At 39.2% G+C, this 19,324-nt stretch overlaps 1 protein-coding gene across 1 annotated transcript in view; it reads left to right on the top strand.

Moving 5' to 3' along the window:
- Positions 1-18,314, top strand: part of LOC121432314 (zinc finger protein 709-like) — a 52,834-nt gene extending 34,520 nt beyond the window's left edge. Inside the window, exons 5-8 of the mRNA XM_041630169.1 lie at positions 2,428-2,529; positions 13,631-13,757; positions 13,970-14,027; positions 15,125-18,314. Coding sequence (XP_041486103.1) covers positions 2,428-2,529; positions 13,631-13,757; positions 13,970-14,027; positions 15,125-16,586 — 1,749 coding nt within the window. The 3' untranslated portion in view covers positions 16,587-18,314. The remainder of the gene's footprint in view (positions 1-2,427; positions 2,530-13,630; positions 13,758-13,969; positions 14,028-15,124) is intronic.
- Positions 18,315-19,324: the final 1,010 nt, after the last annotated feature.

Raw genomic sequence — 19,324 nt, 5'->3', positions numbered from 1 at the left:
GGCTTCAAATGTACTTAGATTATTTTGTTATATGTGTATGAACATTTTCCCCACATGTATATATGTGCAACCATGTGAGTATCTGGTGCCCATGATATCAAGGTGATGGAAATCCTGGAGCTAAGATGGTTGTGAACCATCATGCGGATGAGTGGAGTCAATGCCAGTGTTCTAAATTTCTAAGTGTAGTAAGGAGGAGCGGGTCCTTTGTTTCATCCCATCCTGCTCCCGGCTCCTGGCTAGATTACATCTGAAATAATTACACGAAAACTGTATTCATTTAAACACTGCCTAGCTCATTAGTTCTAGCCTCTTACTGGCTAACTCTCACATCTTGATTCAACCCATTTCTAATAATCTGTATGCCACCATGAGGCCGTGGCTTACCAGGAAAGATTCAGCATGTCTGACCTGCCAGCTTCATGGCAGCTCTCTCTGCCTCTGCCTCCTTTCTCCCAGCATTCTGTTCTGTCTACTTCACATATCTAAGCTGTTGTCCTATCAAAAGGCCAAGGCAGTCTCTTTATTTAACCAATGAAAGCAACACATAGAAAGAAGACCCTCCTACACCATCTAAGTCATTGCTTCAGTCTTGCAAATGTATTTAGTAATGGAGATATTCACATTAATTCTACATCCTCATCCTCTGCATCAAGAAGCTTAACAGCACAGACTCTCCAGGAGTCTATCCTTATCCTTTTGTCCAAAATTCTCTTTCCATACAGGATGTATGTGTGCTGATATTTGGAACTTAATTTCTTGCATTACTTTATATGTGGAAAAAGTATGTATGCATCTCAACCATTCTGTATGCATGCATGAGCTTTATATTAATTCAACTGTACTCAATTGAGGCTAACATAAAATCTTTTCTAATCTTGTGTTCTGTTGTAAGGAGGCCACTTGTTTGTCCCAGATACTCAGAACTGAAATAATCACACAGAAACCATATTGATTAAATCACTGCTTGGCCCATTAGTTCTTCCCTCTATCTCCTCTCTGGGGTAGGAAAGTCATCCAGGAACATTTTACTCCTTAAACCTAGACTTTTTCTTAATCCGGCTTGATTTGGATTACTGTGTTGGTGGAAAGGCTTCATATTGGGATACGGAAACTTTTCAGTCAACCCAGGCACAAAGACATGTTGTAAGCCTAGATATGCAAACTTAAAGAGTTTGGGACGAGGCAAATAACCGGGTTTTCTCACATCGTTTGTTTTAATATATCCATTTTCTTCCAAAAAATTAAAACACAACAACAAGGATCACAAAAAAAAAAAAACACCCACAATCATTCAATGGACAGAGCAAATAGCAACATGGGGGTAATATTCCACAGAGTTTTCAAGAGATATAAAAAGCTGGGCTGAAGAGATGACTCAGTGTTTAAGAGTACTGACTGCTCTCCCAGAGGACCCGGGTTCAATTCCCAGCACCCACCTCGCAGCTCACAACTGTCTATAACTCCATTTCCAGGGAATCTGACACCTTTATACCAAATGCACATAAAATAACGTTAAATAAATATTTTTAAAATAGTCATAAAAAGCTTACATCAATTGCTCACGAGGATTCCCCCTTCTACCTCCTCCGGCAGTGGCTCATATCCTAGAGATGAGACAAAGACGCCTAACATTTTAACTCTAGGAGATCACCATGCTCTGTATTGCTTCCTCTACCATAAAAACTCTCAACATCTTAATATTCAGAAGGGGGACAACATCATCCACAGCCAAAATAAAGCACCAAATTCACAAATACTTATTCCAGGGGTTGGATGAAATGCATCTCTAATCTTGACCACCACAGAAATTCTTCACTTGAAGGTAAATCTTGAATTCAGCATTCCCTGTGTGTTAAAACCCAAACACTGCAGAAAGCATCATGCTGAAAACAAATATTGCAAGCTTAAAGAAGAGCTGGGTTGATTAAAAAAAAAAAAAGAGTCTGTTCATCCTTCATGAGGACCTGCGTTTGTATCTCCAGAACCCACCTAAAAGGTTGGGCAAGCCTCTATCTCTAAAGCTGCCGGTAGGGGGGCATTGTCTTTGTCCTTGTGCCATTGAGCCCTGAATATTCAGAACAAAGTAGTGTGTGTGTGTGTGTGTGTGTGTGTGTGTGTAAAAGGCAAAAGGAATTCTCTGAGTACACGAGCAAGCAAGTGCATGTGCAAAAATTCTCGGAACACAGTCTCTTTAAATAGAATGTATACTCCGGGTTTACTCCAGGGGTAAGAAGTCAGAGTTAGGTTGGTCAGTTGAGCTCCTTTTGAACAGGAAAAAAAACCGATGTGCTGTCCGATTTAAGGAGGCGGGTCGCTATCATTCACGAATCACAGACGCTGTTACTCTCTTGCACGATCTGTCCAATGAAGAGCACGGACAGTCAGAGGGTGTCGCCATTGCCGCCCTGTTTGAGTCCTGTGTAGCTGCAGGGAGGCCAGTGGTGGATTGTCTTGGGCGATGGCGCCTTCTGCTACTCTGCAGGCCCTTTAGAAAGGACACCTGCTCACGCCCAAAAGCAGGAAATGGTGAGTTTACCCTGGACTCCTGGAGTCGTGCTTGACGGTTTTGTGACACTGCAGAGGCTTTGTCACAAGGTAGCGCCGCCGCCCTGACGTTCCCCTGGCGCTGTGCTGCAGAGTCCGAGGTGGGAGTCTGTCATCACCGCCCTCAAACCCGTGTGCGTTTTAATTGAGTGTGCAGCAGGCAGCGGGGAGCCTGGGATGAGGTCCCTCGGTCCGGCCCTCCCCTGCCCTGCCTGCCCTACTGAAGCTGCGTCTTCCAGTCCCCAGTGCTCCCTGGTGAGACCGCGCCTCTCCAAACACTGCACCACTGGCGAGTTGGTGCTGATGCTCTCTGGAATTCAGACTGCTGGGAAGGGACTTTAGTGACAGCGCTGTTACCCTTTTAAAAGTATTGGGCGTTGAACCTCAGGTCTTGCTCATTCTAGGCAAACCTTTTATCTCTCTAAACTTTAACCCTGTCCCGCATCCTGGTTTTTGCTGTTTGTTAATGCAGAAGGATTTGTTTGCTCTCTCTGGCTGAGAGTGGGAGAAAATGCCCAGGCTTTCAAGGAAGAGGAAAATTTCAGTTTGTTTCACAATTGTTTGTTTTCACCCGTTAATTTGGCGAAATTGTTAATTGTCTAAGCAAAAGTAAAATTTTTGGAAAATGTTTCCAGCATTACTGACTGTGGAGGAAAAAAAGCATGAGATGGAAGGAAATAACTTAAATGTACCAGAAAAAAATGTCGTTTCTTTTCTCTAGTTTTGAATAAGCAGAAGGAATTGTGAGTTGGGAGGTTTTGCTATGTATTTTCCAGCCTCATTGTTCATTATTAATATGCTTAACTTGTTTATATCCTCTTGATTTAATTTTAGCATGTTGTATTGACTCAGAGTTTAACTACTTAGTTTTTCTTTTCTTTCTCTGTTTCAGTTGTGTTCAGATATTATCAGTTGGTCCTGTGCACTCCACTGGACTGTCTTGTAACCTTCTCTAATATATGACTTATTTTTGTAGCTTGCCTGTCTTACTTTTTTTTTCTTACAAGAGCCACCTGTGACGTAGAGTTTGACTGTATTGTCCCTGAGTTTCCCTTTCATTAACTTCTCACTGTATCGTTTCCATGTCTTGCTGTCTTTGCTTTTGGATCTGACTTGTTCTTTTCCTAAGACCTTGCATTTGCATCATTAAGTTGAATTCTTTATTTCACGTGCCTCTGGGTTCTCAATGTGTCTCCCTGGAAGCTGAGGTTACTTCTTTTTGGCTCTTTGGTCTCTTTAATTTAAAAAATAAAGATGGACTTAGAAGGATACCAGAGGACAATTTAATAGAGTTTGAGGGGAAAAGAAAACCCAACAGATCAGGCAAGCTTCCATTACTAAGGCATTTGTCGTGACCTAGTAAAAAGGACAAAAAAAAAAAAATCATGCCTTTTAATTTGACATGGAGATCAGAGAAACATTGAGGAAGCCCACGGTGTCAAGGAAAGCATACTTGTTAAATGCTGAGATTTGAATCCGAGTTCAGAAGAGACTCAATTCCAGGATCTTGTTTCCTAGAGCGGAGGACTGCACTAGAAACACATGGTTAGAAACAGAATCTAGACAGCTTACTGAGAAAGGAAAGCCATCCCCAAAAGGGAGAGTTAACTGGTGAGCCGAAGAGGGAGTTCCAAGGCTGAGGCAGTGCAGTCCATGACACTGTGAAATATCTGCAGAATGCCAAGCTCTCCCTAATGTGTATACCAGGTGCTTTCCTTGTGTGTGCTCTGTTCCTTAGTGAAAGTCCCAGTTACAAAGGGCTTCTGATCGTCCTTTGCAGACTGACTCTTCCATATAATAATCTTCACATAGCTTTTTTTTCAGCCCCTATTTTGCACATAAACGTTTGTAGCTAAAAACATACCTTTTGCTACTGTCTTTTTCCCCAACTGCATTAAAAATAGATCCCCCTCCCCCAGGCACAATATATCCTGATTATGGTTTCCCCTCCCTCTACCCTCTTCCAGATCCTCCCCCCTCTCCCTTCCATCTGCATCTACTCCCCTTTTGTCTCTCATTAGAAAACAAACAGGTGTCTAAGAGATAACAATAAAGTAAGATAAAACAAAAATTAATGCATCTGAATTGGACAAAACAGAAGAAAAAGAGCCCAAGAGAAAGCACAAGAATCATAGTCCCACTCATTCACACACTCAGGAGTAGCATTTTAAGAAAAAAACTGGGTGGTTTTGGTGCACGCCTTTAATCCCAATACTCAGGAAGCTGAGGCGGATGGATTTCTGTGTGTTTGAGACCAGCGTGGTCTACAGAGCTAGTTCTAAGACAACTAAGGCAACGAAATAAACCCTATCTTGGGGTGGAGGGAACTGAACTGAAGCCATAATATATGCACAGATGACCTAGTGCAGACCTGTTCAGGCCCTGTACCTGCTGCTTCAGTCTCTGAGCTCATATGAGCTTTCCTCGGGTTGATTTTAGAGGCTCTTGTTTCCTTGGGATTCTCTATTCTCACTGGCTTCTATACTCTTTCTGCCTCCTCTTCAAAGGAGTTCTCTCAATTCTGGGGGAGGGACTTTATGCAAACATTCCATTTAGGGCTGAGTGTTCCAAGGTCGCATTCTCTTGAGTAATATGTGGCTGTGGGTCTATTTGTTCCCATGTGCTGCAGGAGGAAACTATTCCAGTGATGGCTAAGCAAGGCACTGATCAGATATCTCTTTCTAGGTCTGGGGTAACTCACTCAGAATAGTTTTTGTTTTTTGTTTTTTTGTTTTTCTAGTTCCATCCATTTGCCTGTGAATTTCATTGTTTCTTTTTTTTCTTAACCATTGAATAATACTCCATTTTGTCAAAGTACCACAATTCTTTTATCCATTCTTTTGTTGATGGATGTTTAAGTTGTTTAGAATTTCTGACTGTTATGAATGGAGCAGCAATAAACATGGTTGAGCAAGTATCCTTTGCACTTGTGTACAGCATCCATTGAGTATGTGCCCAAAAGAGGAACCGCCACACTGTTTCCATAGTGACTGTACATGTTTGCCCTCCCACCAGCAATGGGTGAGTGTTCCCTTTACTCCACATCTTCTCCAACATGAGCTGTCACTTCTATTGATTTTAGTCTTTTTGAGAAGTGTAAGATAGAATATCAAATTAGTTTTGATTTACAGTTATGCAATGGCTATAGATGTTGAATATTTCTTTAAATGTTTCTCCGCTTTTTGGGTTTTCTCTGTTTTGACCTGTACCCAGTTTTTAGTTGGGTTGTTTTCTTGATATCTAGTTTTTTGAGTACTTTATGTATTTTGGATATTAGTTCCCTATTAGATGTGGAGTTGGTAAAAATCTTTTCTGATACCCAAAGATAGAGATTTGTCAGAATGATGGTATTAAAAGCTTCTTGGTTTCATGAAATTACATATATTAATTGTGCCTGTGCTAATGGTGCCCAGAAAGTTTTTTTTTCGATGTCAATGACTTCCAAGTTATTTCTCACTTTTTCTTCTATCAGGTTCAGTGTATCTGATTGTTTTTTAAAAAAGATTTATTTATTATGTATACAACATTCCTTCCATGTATGCTTGCATGCCAGAAGAGGGCACCAGACCTCATTATACATAGCTGTGAGCCACCATGTGGCTGCTGGAAATTGAACTCAGGACCTCAGGAAGAGCAGTCAGTGCTCTTAACCTCTGAGCCATCTCTCAAGCCCCCGGTGTATCTGATTTTAAGTTGAGATCTTTGATTAATTGGGAATTGAATTTTCTGCAGTGTGATAACTAAGAGTATATTTGGATTCTTCTGCATGTAGCCTTCCATCTTGACCAGCATTATTTGTTGAAGATGCTATCTTTTTTTCCAATGTCTATTTCTGGCTTATTTATAAAAAATCCCCAAAAAACCAAATAAACAAACAAAAAACCATAACATGTCCATAAGTGTGGGTTTATGATGGGGCCATCAATGTAATTTCATTGATCAGCAAGTCTGTCGTATTATCTTGTTGTTTTTATTACTGCAGCTTTGTAGTACAACTTGAAATTGGGAGTAGTGATACCTCCTGCAGTTTTTTTTTTTTATTGTTCAGAATTATTTTAGCTACCCTGGGATTTTTTGTGTTTCCATATGAAGTTGAGAATTGTTCTTTGAAGGTCTGTTAATAATTGTGTTGAACTTGTGATGGGGATTCCACTGAATCTGTAGATTTCTTTTAGTATGATAACCATCTTGAATTCTACTGATCCATGAGCATGGGAGACCATTCCAATGTCTATTATCTTCTTCAATTACAGTTTTTTATCATATAAGTCTTTCACGTATTTGGTTAGAGTTACCCAGAGATACTTTATATTATTTGAGGCTTTTATGAAGGGTGTTGTTTCCTTGATTTCTTTCTTAGTCGATTTTTCATTTGTATATAGGAGGGCTACTGATTTTTGCGAGTTGATTTTGTATCCAACTACTTTACTGAAAGTGTTTATCAGCTGTAGGAGTTCCCTGGTGGAACTTTTAGAGTTACTTATATATACTATCATATTTTCTGCAAATAGATACTTGAATTTCTTCTTCTCCTATGTGTATCCCCTTGGACGCCTGTAGTTATTGCTCTAGCTGAGCCTTCAAGAACTATATTGAATAGGTCAGGAGATAGTGGACAACTTCATCTTGTTTCTGAGTTTAGTGGAATTTCTTTGAGCTCCATACTATTTAAGTTGAGGTTGGCCTTGGGCTTGCTGTAAACTACCTTTATCATTATTTTTTCTTTCTTTTACATGACAGCCCCACTTCCTCCATCCACTCCTCTGAAAGGGTAAGGCCTCCCACTGGGAATCAGCAAAGTCTGTCACATTAAGTTGAGGCAGGACCAAGCCCCTCCTCCCTGCATCAAGGTTGTGCAAGACATCCCACCATAGGGTATGGGTCCCTCAAAGCCAGCTCATACACCAGGATAGATCCTGATCTCATTGCCAGGGGTGCCTCAAATGTCGCCTGCATGGAGAGGGCGTAGTTAGGACCCATATAGTCCAGACATTGTGAGTTTCCACAAACTTGGTCCAACTGCCTCTTTAGATTGCCACATAGCGGTCTTGTCCCTCCTTGCTCATATATTCCCCCACCTCTTCAAAGGGACTCTTGGATCTCGGTCCAGTGCTTGGTTGTGGATCTCTGCATCTGCTTCCATCAGATACTGGATGAAGGTTCTATGATAACAGTATGGTAGTTACCAATCTGATTACAGGGGAAGGCCAGCTCAGGCACACTCTCTCCACTATTGCTAGGAGTCTTAGCTGGGGTTGACCTTATGGATTCCTGGGAATTTGCCTAGCACCGGTTTCTTCCTAACCCAATAATAGCTCCCTCTGTCAGGATATCTCTTTCATTGTTCTTCCACTCCATCTCTTCCCCAACTTGACCATTCATTTCCTTATATTCTCATCCCTAATCTCCTCCCCTCTAATACCACTCACCACACCCCTAGTTTTCCCAGGAGATCTCATCTATTTCCCATTCCCAGAGTGATTCATGTGTCCCTCTTTAGGGTCCTTGTTACCTAGCTTCTCTGGAGCTGTATATTGTAGTTTGGTTATCCTTTGATTTACATCTAATATCCATTTATGAGTGTTTGTCTTTCTGAGTTTGGGTTATCTTACTCAGGATGATTTTTTTCTAGTTCCATCCATTTGTCTGCAAGTTTAATGATGGCATTGTTTGTTTTTACAGCTAAGTAATATTCCATTGTGCAAATGTACCACATTTTCCTTACCAATTCTTCAGTTATGAGGGGTATCTAGGTTGTTTCCAGGTTCTATTATGAATAATGCTATGAATATAGCTGAGCAAGTGTCCTTGTAGTATGATTGAGCATCCTTTGGGTACATGCCCAAGAGTGGGTATCACTGGGTCTTGGGGTAGATTGATTCCCAATTTTCTAAGAAACTGCCATACTGATTTCCAAAGTGACTGTACAAGTTCCCCAAACTCCACATCCTCTTTAGCATGAGCTTTTATTAGTGTTTTTGATTTTAGCCATTATGACAGGTGTATGATGGTGTCTCAGAGACATTTTGATTTGCTTTTCCCTGATGATTAAGAATGTTGAACAGTTCCTTAAATGTCTATTGGCCATTTGGGATTCTTCTGCTGAGAATTCTGTTTAGATCTGTATTCATTTTTTTAATTGGATTATTTGGTATTTTGATGTCTATTTTTTTTTTGGTTTTTTATATGTTTTAGAGATCAGCCTTCTGTCAGATGTGGGGTTGGTGAAGATCTTTCCCCATTCTGTAGGCTGTCGTTTTATCTTATTTACCATGTACTTTGCCTTACAGAAGCTTTCCAGTTTCAGGAGGTCACATTTATTAATTGTTGCTCTCAGTGTCTGTGCTGCTGTTGTTATATTTAGGAAGTGGTCTCCTGTGCCAAAGAGTTCAAGGCTACTTCCCACTGGACAGAGTGAGGCTTGTAGATTACAGGGTCAAATTGGGAGTGGGTGGAGTGGCCTTCTTATGGGAGCCTTGCCTGCTGGTTGGGAGAGGGGCACGAGTTGTGCCCTCAGGCTTAGGACCTAAATGCTGGGCTCTCCAGCTGGGAGACCAGTCACTTACCTCTTAGTCCAATCTATACAAGTGTGTCTATGTCTCAGGGAGTATCTGAGGTCACAGAGGATGGGTAGGTTTGGGGGTCAGAGAATGACTTGTAGATTATAGGGTCTGATGGGGGGGTGATGGTGGGATGGTCTGCCTGAAGGAACCTTGCCTGCTGGCTGGCTAATATGGCCGCAGTGGTGGAGGGTGGGGCTGCCTTTATTATCTTGAAGGATTTTTCTTTAATCCCTAATCTCTAGTAATTTCATCATGAAGGGGTATTGGATTTTGTCAGAGTCCATTTCTGCATCTAATGAGATGATCATGGGGTTTTTGTCTTTCAGTTTGTTTATATGGTGGGTTGCATTTATTGATTTATGTATGTTGATGTATCCTGCATCTCTGGGATGAAGACCACATGATCATGGTGGATGATTTTTTAAATGTGTTCTTGGATTTGGTTTGCAAGTACTTCCTTGAGAATTTTTACACCTATTTTCTTAAGGGAAATTGGTCTGTAATTCTCTTTCTTTATTGGGACTTTATAAGGTTTAGGTATCAGGGTAACTGTCACATATTAAAAAGAATTAGGCAGTGTTCCTTTTGTCTCTGTTTTGTGGAGTAATTGGAGGATCATTGGCTTTAATTCTGCTTTTAAGGTCTAATAGAATTCTTTATGAAACACCAGGGCCTGGCTGTTTCTTTGTTTATTTGTTTGTTTGGGAGACTTTTAATGATGGCTTCTATTCAATAGGGCTTATTTGCCTTTTTAAACTGCTTATCTGATCTTGATTTCATTTTGGTAAGTTAAATTCTGGTATATATCCAGAAAATTATCCACTTTCAGATGTTCCAATTCAGCGAAGTACAGGTTTCTTAAAGTATGTTCTTATGATTTTCTGGATTTCTTCAATGTCTGTTGACATTTCCGTATCTAATTTTGTTTATTTGGATCCTCTCTCTGCTTTTTACTTAATTTGGATGAGGATTTGTCAATCTTACTTATTTTTCTCAAAGAACCAACTGTATGAAGATGTATTGTTGTGATTGATTCAATATTTTATAAAGCTGAATGACCAATAGTGAGACAGGAGAGTGATTATAGGCGGGACTTCCAGGCAGAGAAAGAACTCTGGGAAGCAAAAAGGCAGAGTCACAAACTAGATGTGGGAGCAGGACGGGCAGCAGGGAGATGAAGTAACAACCCACGTGAAAGAACATAGACTTAAAATGTGGGTTAATTGAAGTTGTAAAACTGGTTAAGAACAAGCCTAAGCTAAGGTCAAGCTTTCATAATTAAATTGATTTCTATGTCACCATTTGTGGGCTGGCAGTCCCAATGAAAAAGTACTGTTACAACTAACTCTCAGATTTATTGATGCTTTTTTTATTTTTTTCAAGGAGATTGTTGTTTGTTTATTGTTTTCAGCACTGAGTTTGATTATCTCCAAGTATATATATATATATATATATATATATATATATATATATATATTGGTGTGTTGATAAGTTTCTAGTTTGAGATCTATTCAAGGGGTTTATGTAGGTACTTAGCACATGAACTTGCCTCTTTGAACCACCTCTAATGTGTCCCATAACTTCAGGTATGCTGTGTATCCATTTTCACTCAATTCTAGAAGGTCTTTAATTTATTTTTCTGTTTTAACTCATTTTTCTATCAGTAAAGAGCTGTTGAATTTTTGTAAGTTAATAACATTTCAATTGTTTCTGTTATTGATATGGTTAGATAGGGTTGCAAAGAGTTATTTCAACTTTGTTGTACCTGTTGAGATGTGCTTTGTGTCCAAGATATGGCCATTTTTGGAGAATGTTCAATGAAAAAATGAAAAAAAAAAGCTTAAGAACAGAAAGAAGCCTTCTGACCCACAAAAATGGGAGCCAAGTGCAGCTTCTTGATAGCAGCATCTTTTTTTTTTTTTTTTTTTTTTTTTCAGATAGGCTCTGTTTGCTGGGCACAAACAGAGATTCAGCTCCTTTAACAAGGCTTCCTGGTTCATGCTAGTTGCACAAACAGCTCTGGTTCTTTCAAGGAGGTTCAGCTACATAACACTTAAATGGGGTTTGTGAGCTGAGTACTGCAAGTTGCTTAATGGCAACATAGATCCGCTTGTATCCCTGGAGCTAGGACAGTGAGCATGGCTCTCAGAAGCGGTGAACGTACCTCCACCATATTAAAAGGCCAAGAGAAGCAGAGCCAGCATCCTGGCAGACCACACTGCTAACCATTTTAAAATACTACTTGTCAGAAAAGGGTTTCAGATACACAATAGGATAGATTCAGACATAAAAGACCTCTTAAATGAGACACAATGTGTTTAAAAAATATATGTAGGCTTGGGAGACAGAAGGAAAAAAGTACAGATAAAACAAAGTCTTTAAAGGGACAGTAAAAGTAATGTAAAAGACTACAGTCTCTCCTCTCTCTTCCTGTCCTCCACCGCTCCTTTTTTCAGACAGGCCTCCTCTCCCCTCCCCTCTTTCCCGTTCCCTTCCCCCAATTAAAAAAACTCTCCACATGAGCCCTGTTGCTTGATGGTGTCGTCCCCCCACCCATTTTTAAAGTTATAACAGACTATTCTCCAACTTGCTTTTTATTGCCCACAAGTGATACTGCCTACTGTGGGTTGGGCCCTCTGATATCAAACATGAATTGAGAAAATGTCTCATATATTTGCCTACAGACCAGTATTATGAAGACATTTTTTCAGTTGTGATTTCTTATTCTCAGATGACTCTAGCTTGTATCAAGTTTACAAAAACAAAACAAAGAAATCCGCAAACTAACTAGTGTAGTGGGTGTGTGGGGGGGATACCTGTAGAGGCCAGAAGAGTGGGTCAGATCCCTTGGAGCTGAAATTACAGGTGACTTTGAGCTGCCTTTTGTGAGTGCCGGGGACTCCTTTGCAAGAGCAACAAGCACTCCTACCCACTGAGCTGACTCTCCAATCCCCTCTGCTCTTATCTTCTGGGAGAGATTGCCATTGTTGTCACATATTTCACTAAATGTCCCAGAAAACACATCAGAAAGAGCCTGAGCTTGTTATTTCTCTTTCAGAAAGTTATGCCTTGCTTTGATTTGTTTTCATTGTATTTATTCTTAGGGTGGCTGTGATGTGCTTGGACCACAACAGAGAGTGGGAGTCAGGGACAGCTTTCAGAAGTTGGTTCTCTTCTTTTATCATATAGGCCAGTGATGCAACCCATGCTAACCCAAGTTTGGCAGCACTCTTCCTTATCTGGCCTTGGTGTAACACATTTTGGCAGAAGATCTTTCATGTTATTTATCAGACCAATGATGAGACTTTTTTTGTATTTATATTCTATGAGAATTTTATATATGTGCATAATAAAATATGATTATATCAATTTCCACCTGAAGCTTCCTGTATATCCTCCTTAATATGACTATTGCCCAACTTCATGTCTCTTTTTCCTTATAAACCATTAAGTTTAATCAGTACTGCCAATATGTGTATGGTATGGTACCATTCACTGGAGCATAGGAAACTCCCAGTGGCTACAGAGTAAAAGAAGAGCGATTCTCCCTCCCCAGCAGCAACCATCTGCCACTAGCTCCTTAGTAAGGATTGAGGCATGGAGAGTATCTCTCTGTTTATGCCAGGATTTTGTCTGACTTGATCTTGTGTAGGCTAACATAGATACCATGACTTCACAGGCACAGTAGTCACGTGATGCCCAGAAATCAGCATTTTGTAGCACCCCTCTCCACTTCTGGCTCTTAAATTCTTTCTACCTCTTCTATGATGATCCCTTAGCCTTGGGCATGGGGGGACTGATTAAAATGTTCTGTGTAGGGCTGACATCCACAGTCTTTTTCTTTGTTTGAGTCAGGGTCTCACTATATGTGTAGCTCTGTTTGTCCTTGAATTTGCCACATAGGCTACACTGGCCTTGAATTCACAGAGATCCATCTGCCCCTGCTCCTCTGTGTTGGAATTAATATGTGCACCACTATACCTGGGCACATTTGTCATCTTGATAAGAGAGAATTCATCCAAGTTTCATTGGGGTTTCAGATTCTTAGTATGTCAGAAATAGGTAAAAAGTTGGAAAGATACTAAGAGTATATAGAATACTATAAAGCATTGCCTGGCGGTGATTCCCCCTTTACCCTTAAGCTAATTGTTTCTGTTCCAGTGGGTGTCCTCAGGCTTCATAATTAGCTTCTGTTGACAAGTAGACGTTTCTAAATCTGGTGGGTTCCAAATTACTAAAGATGCACTGTACAAAGAGTATCAAGGCAAACATCACAAGAGGTGCTGGTGTTGTGTTGTTCATTTATCATGCAGTTCCTTACTGGCCTGAGGACTGTGACAGTGCACAAGTTAGAACGAATACCAAGTGTGTATTCACTATTTGTGACTAGTGAAAAGTAGTGCTAATTATGATATATAAGAAACAGATGAAGAACAGGCATGAAGTGAAGGGATCAAGGCACTCTGGATCTCCCGTGTTTTCTCACCATTGGTCTCATAAGTGTCTGTGGATTCTTTCAGGAGCCAGTGACCTTTGAGGACGTGGCTGTGAACTTCACTCTAGGAGAGTGGGCTTTGTTGGATTCTTATCAAAAGGAGCTCTACAGAGATGTGATGAAGGAAACCTTTAGCAACCTGATCTCCATAGGTAAAAAAATACAGCATAATTATTTTTCTTATTCATTCACAAAAGTAAGTGTTTCTTGCTCTTCTGTATAGTTGCCTAATTTGAAATATTAAAAGGCAAGATATTATTGACTATTTGTATGCTTTTTTGCATTTTACCACGGGGTGGGAGACAAGAATGTAATGATTTTTAATGTAATATGTAACCAAACTTTCCTTGGGTTTGCCTTTCAGGGAAAACAGAGGAAGAAAATATTGGAGAGGACTACCAAAGTATTAGGAGAAATCTGAGGTAATTTACACTCAACAACAACAAAAAAGAATTTACAGTAAATACTTGAAAGTAGTAGAAAATCTGATACCCAAGTAAATAATCCAAGTACAGCTAAATGTAAATTCATTTAATCTGAAACTTCATTGAACTTGAGCATTCAGAATTGAAGGATCCCAACTTTGTGATGTAATATTGCACAATACCACGCAACCTAAGCTATATGAGACTTTTTCCCAATTCTTTCATTATACGAAAACTTTACTGTGTGCACAAAATTATTTAATATAGTTTTTCGAGTTACCTTTAGACCTTGAATGTCAAACATATGTGAATAAAAGTGTGTTTGGGATAAATTGTAATGTAACTTCAATAACTACGTTAAAAATACTCAGCTATTGGTCTGGAGAGAAGGCTTAGTGGTTAAGAGCATTGCCTGCTCTTCTAATGGTCCTGAGTTCTATTCCAAGCAACCACATGGTGGCTCACAACCATCTGCAATGAGATCTGGTGCCATCTGCAATGAGATCTGGTGCCCTCTTCTGGCCTGCAGACATGCATGCAGGCAGTATACTGTATACACAATAAATAAATAAATCTTTAAAAAAAAAATACTCAGCTATCCCAATTCCATAAAGCCTGACCCACACCATTTTGCATCAGGACTATTCAACGTTGGTAACTTTGGCAAAGACCCTGTTTGTCACATACGAGCCAACCATGAAATAGGAATAGTTAAGAATAAAATGTAACATGGGCTGAACAAATTACTCTGCATCTGCAGTGTTTTTACACCATTCTTTTTGTAACCATGTGGATTGTTTTAGGAGAAAAAATGTTATTAGAGAAACTAAGAAAATTGTGTGTTTTTCCCAGGGCCTGTGGCTCAATGTTCAATTTTTTTTTTTAGGCATAAATTCTTGTGGCAATAGTCACAACTCTTTTTCCCCTAGAATGAGCTCTTTCTATGTGGTTTATGTTAGCTTCGAGCTTGTAGTCCCTTTGCCCTTGCCTTCTAAGTAGTGAAGTAACAAGTGTGCACCTCAATACCCAGTCTCCAGTATCTCTCTTGGCTAGCCATAAAACTATAGTAATATTCTTTTCATTTTTTTTTTCAGCGCTCATGTGGTTAAAGGATTATATGAATCTGAATGTGATATTCAGTGTGGAGAAACCCACCGGCAGATTCGAGAGCCTGTTGGTAATGAGGACATGCCTCCTGGAGTAGCAGTCTGTGACCGAGAGCCTGTTGGTAGTGAGGACATGCCTCCTGGAGTAGCCGTCTGTGACAACAGTGTGTGCGCAAATGATGCCATTGGTCTTTCACAACCGGATGTGCATCGCAGCGATCCAACTGGAGAGAAACCATATGAGTATCAGGAAGATATGGACAAGTCTTTTAAACATAAGAAATATTGGAAAGAATTTACATATTCCGAGTCCTCTCTTACCCTTGAGAATCCTTCCAGAGAGAAACCCTGTGAAAATAAACTCTCTAATGAGCACTGGAGGAGTCTTGCTTCTGCTCAGGAGTCTCAAGCAACGCGTAGTGGAGATAACGTCCTTGAATATAAGCAGTTTGAAGCAGCTCTCATGGCGTGTAGTTATGTTCAGTCTTATGAAAAACTCCAGACTGGAGAAAAGACATTTGTGTGTAAGCAGTGTGGCGAAGCCTTCATTAATTCTAGTCACCTTATCAAACATCATAAAACTCATACTAAAGAGAAGACTTTTGCATGTAAGTACTGTAGAAAAGCTTTCATTCATCCCAGGGCCTGTTACAATCATGAACGAACTCACACTGGAGACAGACCTTATGTGTGTAAACAGTGTGGGAAAGCATGTATTCATTCTTACCACCTTCTCCAACATGAAAGGAGTCACACCCGGGAAAAACTTTATGCATGTAAGCAGTGTGGGAAAGTGTTTGGACGTTCTTCATACCTTCGTAAACATGAGAGAATTCACACTGGAGAGAAGCCTTATTTATGTAAGCATTGTGGAAAAGCATTCAGTGATCCCACAACCCGTAACAATCATGAAAGAACTCACACTGGAGAGAAACACTATGTTTGCAAGCAGTGTGGGAAAGCCTTCATTCGTTCTTCTCAGCTTCTGATCCATGAAAGAATTCACACCGGAGAGAAACCGTACTCATGTAAACATTGTGGGAAAGCTTTCACCTATTCCAGTGCCTGTTACATCCATGAAAGGATTCACACTGGAGAGAAACCCTATGTTTGTAAGCAGTGTGGGAAAGCATTTACGTGTTCCACATACCTTCACAAACATGAAAGAATTCACACTGGAGAGAAACCTTATTCATGTAAGCAATGTGGGAAAGCCTTCATCCAGCATAGAGCTTGTTACAATCATGAAAGAATTCACACTGGAGAGAAACCATATGTATGTGTGCAGTGTGGGCATGCATTCACTTTTTCAAAATCCCTTCAAATTCATGAAAGAAACCACACTGGAGAGAAGCCATATGTGTGTGAACAATGCGGGAAAGCCTTCACATGTTCGACATACCTTCACCAACATGAAAGAATTCACAATGAGAAGAAATCTAGTGGATAGAATTTATACCAATGTAAATCATGTGAGCGTATTCATAGCCAGCTTGCAAGGAATAAAGGAAGTATGGAGAGAAATTGAGAGGATATGAGACCAGTAGCTGTATAATTTTTTCTTACATAGCAAGCGTACATAGGATACAATCTGTTGTTGTACCAGGCATGTTGATACATGCCTTTTATTCCAGCAGTAGGGCAGTGGAGGTTTAGAGCATGGCAACATTGAGTAAAGTTTGTTTCAGATAAGAGTCATTAAATTTTCTCCTGTAGATGATCATTGTATAAGCAAGAAACGTGAAAGGCTGGAAGCAATATTTGGTAGAATATTACTGAAAACCTGAAATACACTAAAAAATTAAATATTGTGATTTTTGTTCCTTTCTTATGTACGTACAAGACTGCTTGACTTAATTTAAAAAAAAAACTTTTAAAGTATGGTTTGGCAAGTAAAATAACTTTGGCATTATTCTACCTGCCTGTTTTCCTCGTGGTTGCAAAGCTGGGGCCCAACAGGAACTTTAACCCACAGTGGAAAGCCACCGGGACGCTGCAAGGAATAACAATAACCTCTATGAAGGAATAACACTAACACCTGAATAAAGAAACTATTTGAGTTTTGGTGATAAAATCTGTTTGGTAAATCAATTGAATTTCAATTTAATAGCAGTTTTTAAATCAAGTAATAATACAGTTTCCTTTGGTAGAAAGCTGTATTGGATTTGTCAAATTCAGATGGCATTTGTAACCATCCGAGTATGCTTAATTTTTAGGCATATTTTGAGTTGTCATGTTTCATGTGAAGTTGAAAAAATATATTTGTCCATTGTTAGTATTTTCTGGCATGTACTTTTTAAAGCTATTATTGTTTGCCAGTTTCCTAAATTTAGGTGCGTACTTAGATTTTTTTCTCAGAGTAACATTTTTACATAGATTTTATATTTTGTAATTTTAGTGTATATTTTCTTTTAAAGTTTTTGATGTTTTATTATTTATTTATGTGTGTGTGTTTGTGAGTGTGCCGTAGTAGAGATGTGCAGCTCAGTGGACGATATTCAAGATTTTATTCCCTGCCAGGCTTGCTCAGCAAGCAGTTTTACTCATTGGGTCTCATCACCAGCCCCAATTGCCATTTTTGAACTGTTCTTTCTTTTATTTACTGAGACATTATCTCTCTACCTAGGTCTGTCTCTCTAGGAACTCACTATGGAGACCAGGCTGACCTCAAACTCAGACAGACACGCCACACCATGCTTGAAACTGTGTATCTTTAAAAGTTAAAACCTATTGCCATGTTCATCAGTTTGAAACTGGTTTTTAAGATGTAAAATTTCTTTTATGCTTATATTGTTCAACTTTTATTATAAGTGTTTCTTTGCTCATTGAAACATAAAATATATTAGGCTGATGTGTTTCTCTGGACAAAACATGAACACGACCATACCATGTATCTCAATAAAATGTAATGGATTTTAGTGAATCTTTTCAATTGTGATTAATGATAGTGTTAGTCCTCATTAGGTGTAATTTCTAACCTGCTTAATAATTGTTTTAAATGACTTGAATACACTTTAATGTAGTTTGCGGTTCCTATTTATTAAAAGTACTTTGTGGTTGAATATAGTTCTCTCTTTTGTGTTGTAATAATGGTCTCACCTGGAAGGTTGTGATATAGTGAGAGGAAGTAGTGATTTATGAGTACGAGTTAATCTCACTTTTAAAGGGTGGCAATTTTGTTCGTTTTCATGATTCAGATTATTTTTGAATGTTCAGGTAGATGTCCAGGATGTTACTGTTTTTCCTTGTTTCTTTTTCATCCTAGTTACTGAGGAGAATTTCCTACTTCTGCAAGTATTACTTTTTAAGGCCTTGCTTCTTCCTACTTTACTTGTTATCTACTAAGTATTTCATTAAAATATATTGAACTCTATTTTCCACTAATACCAGTGCTTCTTAGATTTCATAAGATTGCATCCTTTGCAAGTGGGAAAGATGAAGGTGATTTATGTTAAATACATCCAAACTGATGAACATTAACCCTAGCCTGTAATGTTACTTTGCCATAGTTACTTAGTGTAAAGTTTGTTAAAGTCATCAAACCATGTGTATTTCTTTTGGGTGTAATGGGCTGTGGCGTTCTTGCTAGTTTTATATATTTGTATACATGATCATCACAGTGCATCACTACTGCTGCCCCTAATTATTATTCCAGAAAATATCATTCAACATACTGCTACCAGTGTGAGGTTAGGCTTTAAGAGCATATGCCATTTAGCTTTGCTCATTTGCTTTTCCCTTGTCATGTTATTTAAAATATAAAAGCTCATGCCAGTTATCTTTCTTATGTCAATGGAAATACTTAAGTCCATTCAGTCAGATGTCTTAAAAATCTCCTAATTTCCTTGCTCACTGTAAGTCAGGAGCATGTATGTATGAGTTTTCCCAATAGATGCCTAGTAATGGACAGAGAAAGCACCATCGTTTCAAACGAGTTTGTGGTTCTCAGAAAATATGTATTAGGCTGTACTTTTCAAATATATCTCACATGTCAGCATGATTGATTAGGAACTTTAAGAATTAAGAATGCAATATGGAGATACCCTTTGTTCTCTATACTGTTGTGATGGAAACACTGTTGCAATGCCTGGTGTTGATAATTTAAAAAGAGTTAAGGGGTATGCAGATATTAAATACTTATGAGGTGGAAAGAAAGCAAGGGTTAGAATCCAGTTTCAGACACTTATG

The sequence above is a fragment of the Microtus oregoni genome, unplaced genomic scaffold (assembly GCF_018167655.1).
Source record: "Microtus oregoni isolate MIOR12 unplaced genomic scaffold, Mior012 000034F_ref0000314, whole genome shotgun sequence".
NCBI classification, from domain to species: Eukaryota; Metazoa; Chordata; class Mammalia; order Rodentia; family Cricetidae; genus Microtus; species Microtus oregoni.
Note: the sequence above shows the minus strand (reverse complement) of the source record. Positions and strands in the feature narration are given on the sequence as shown.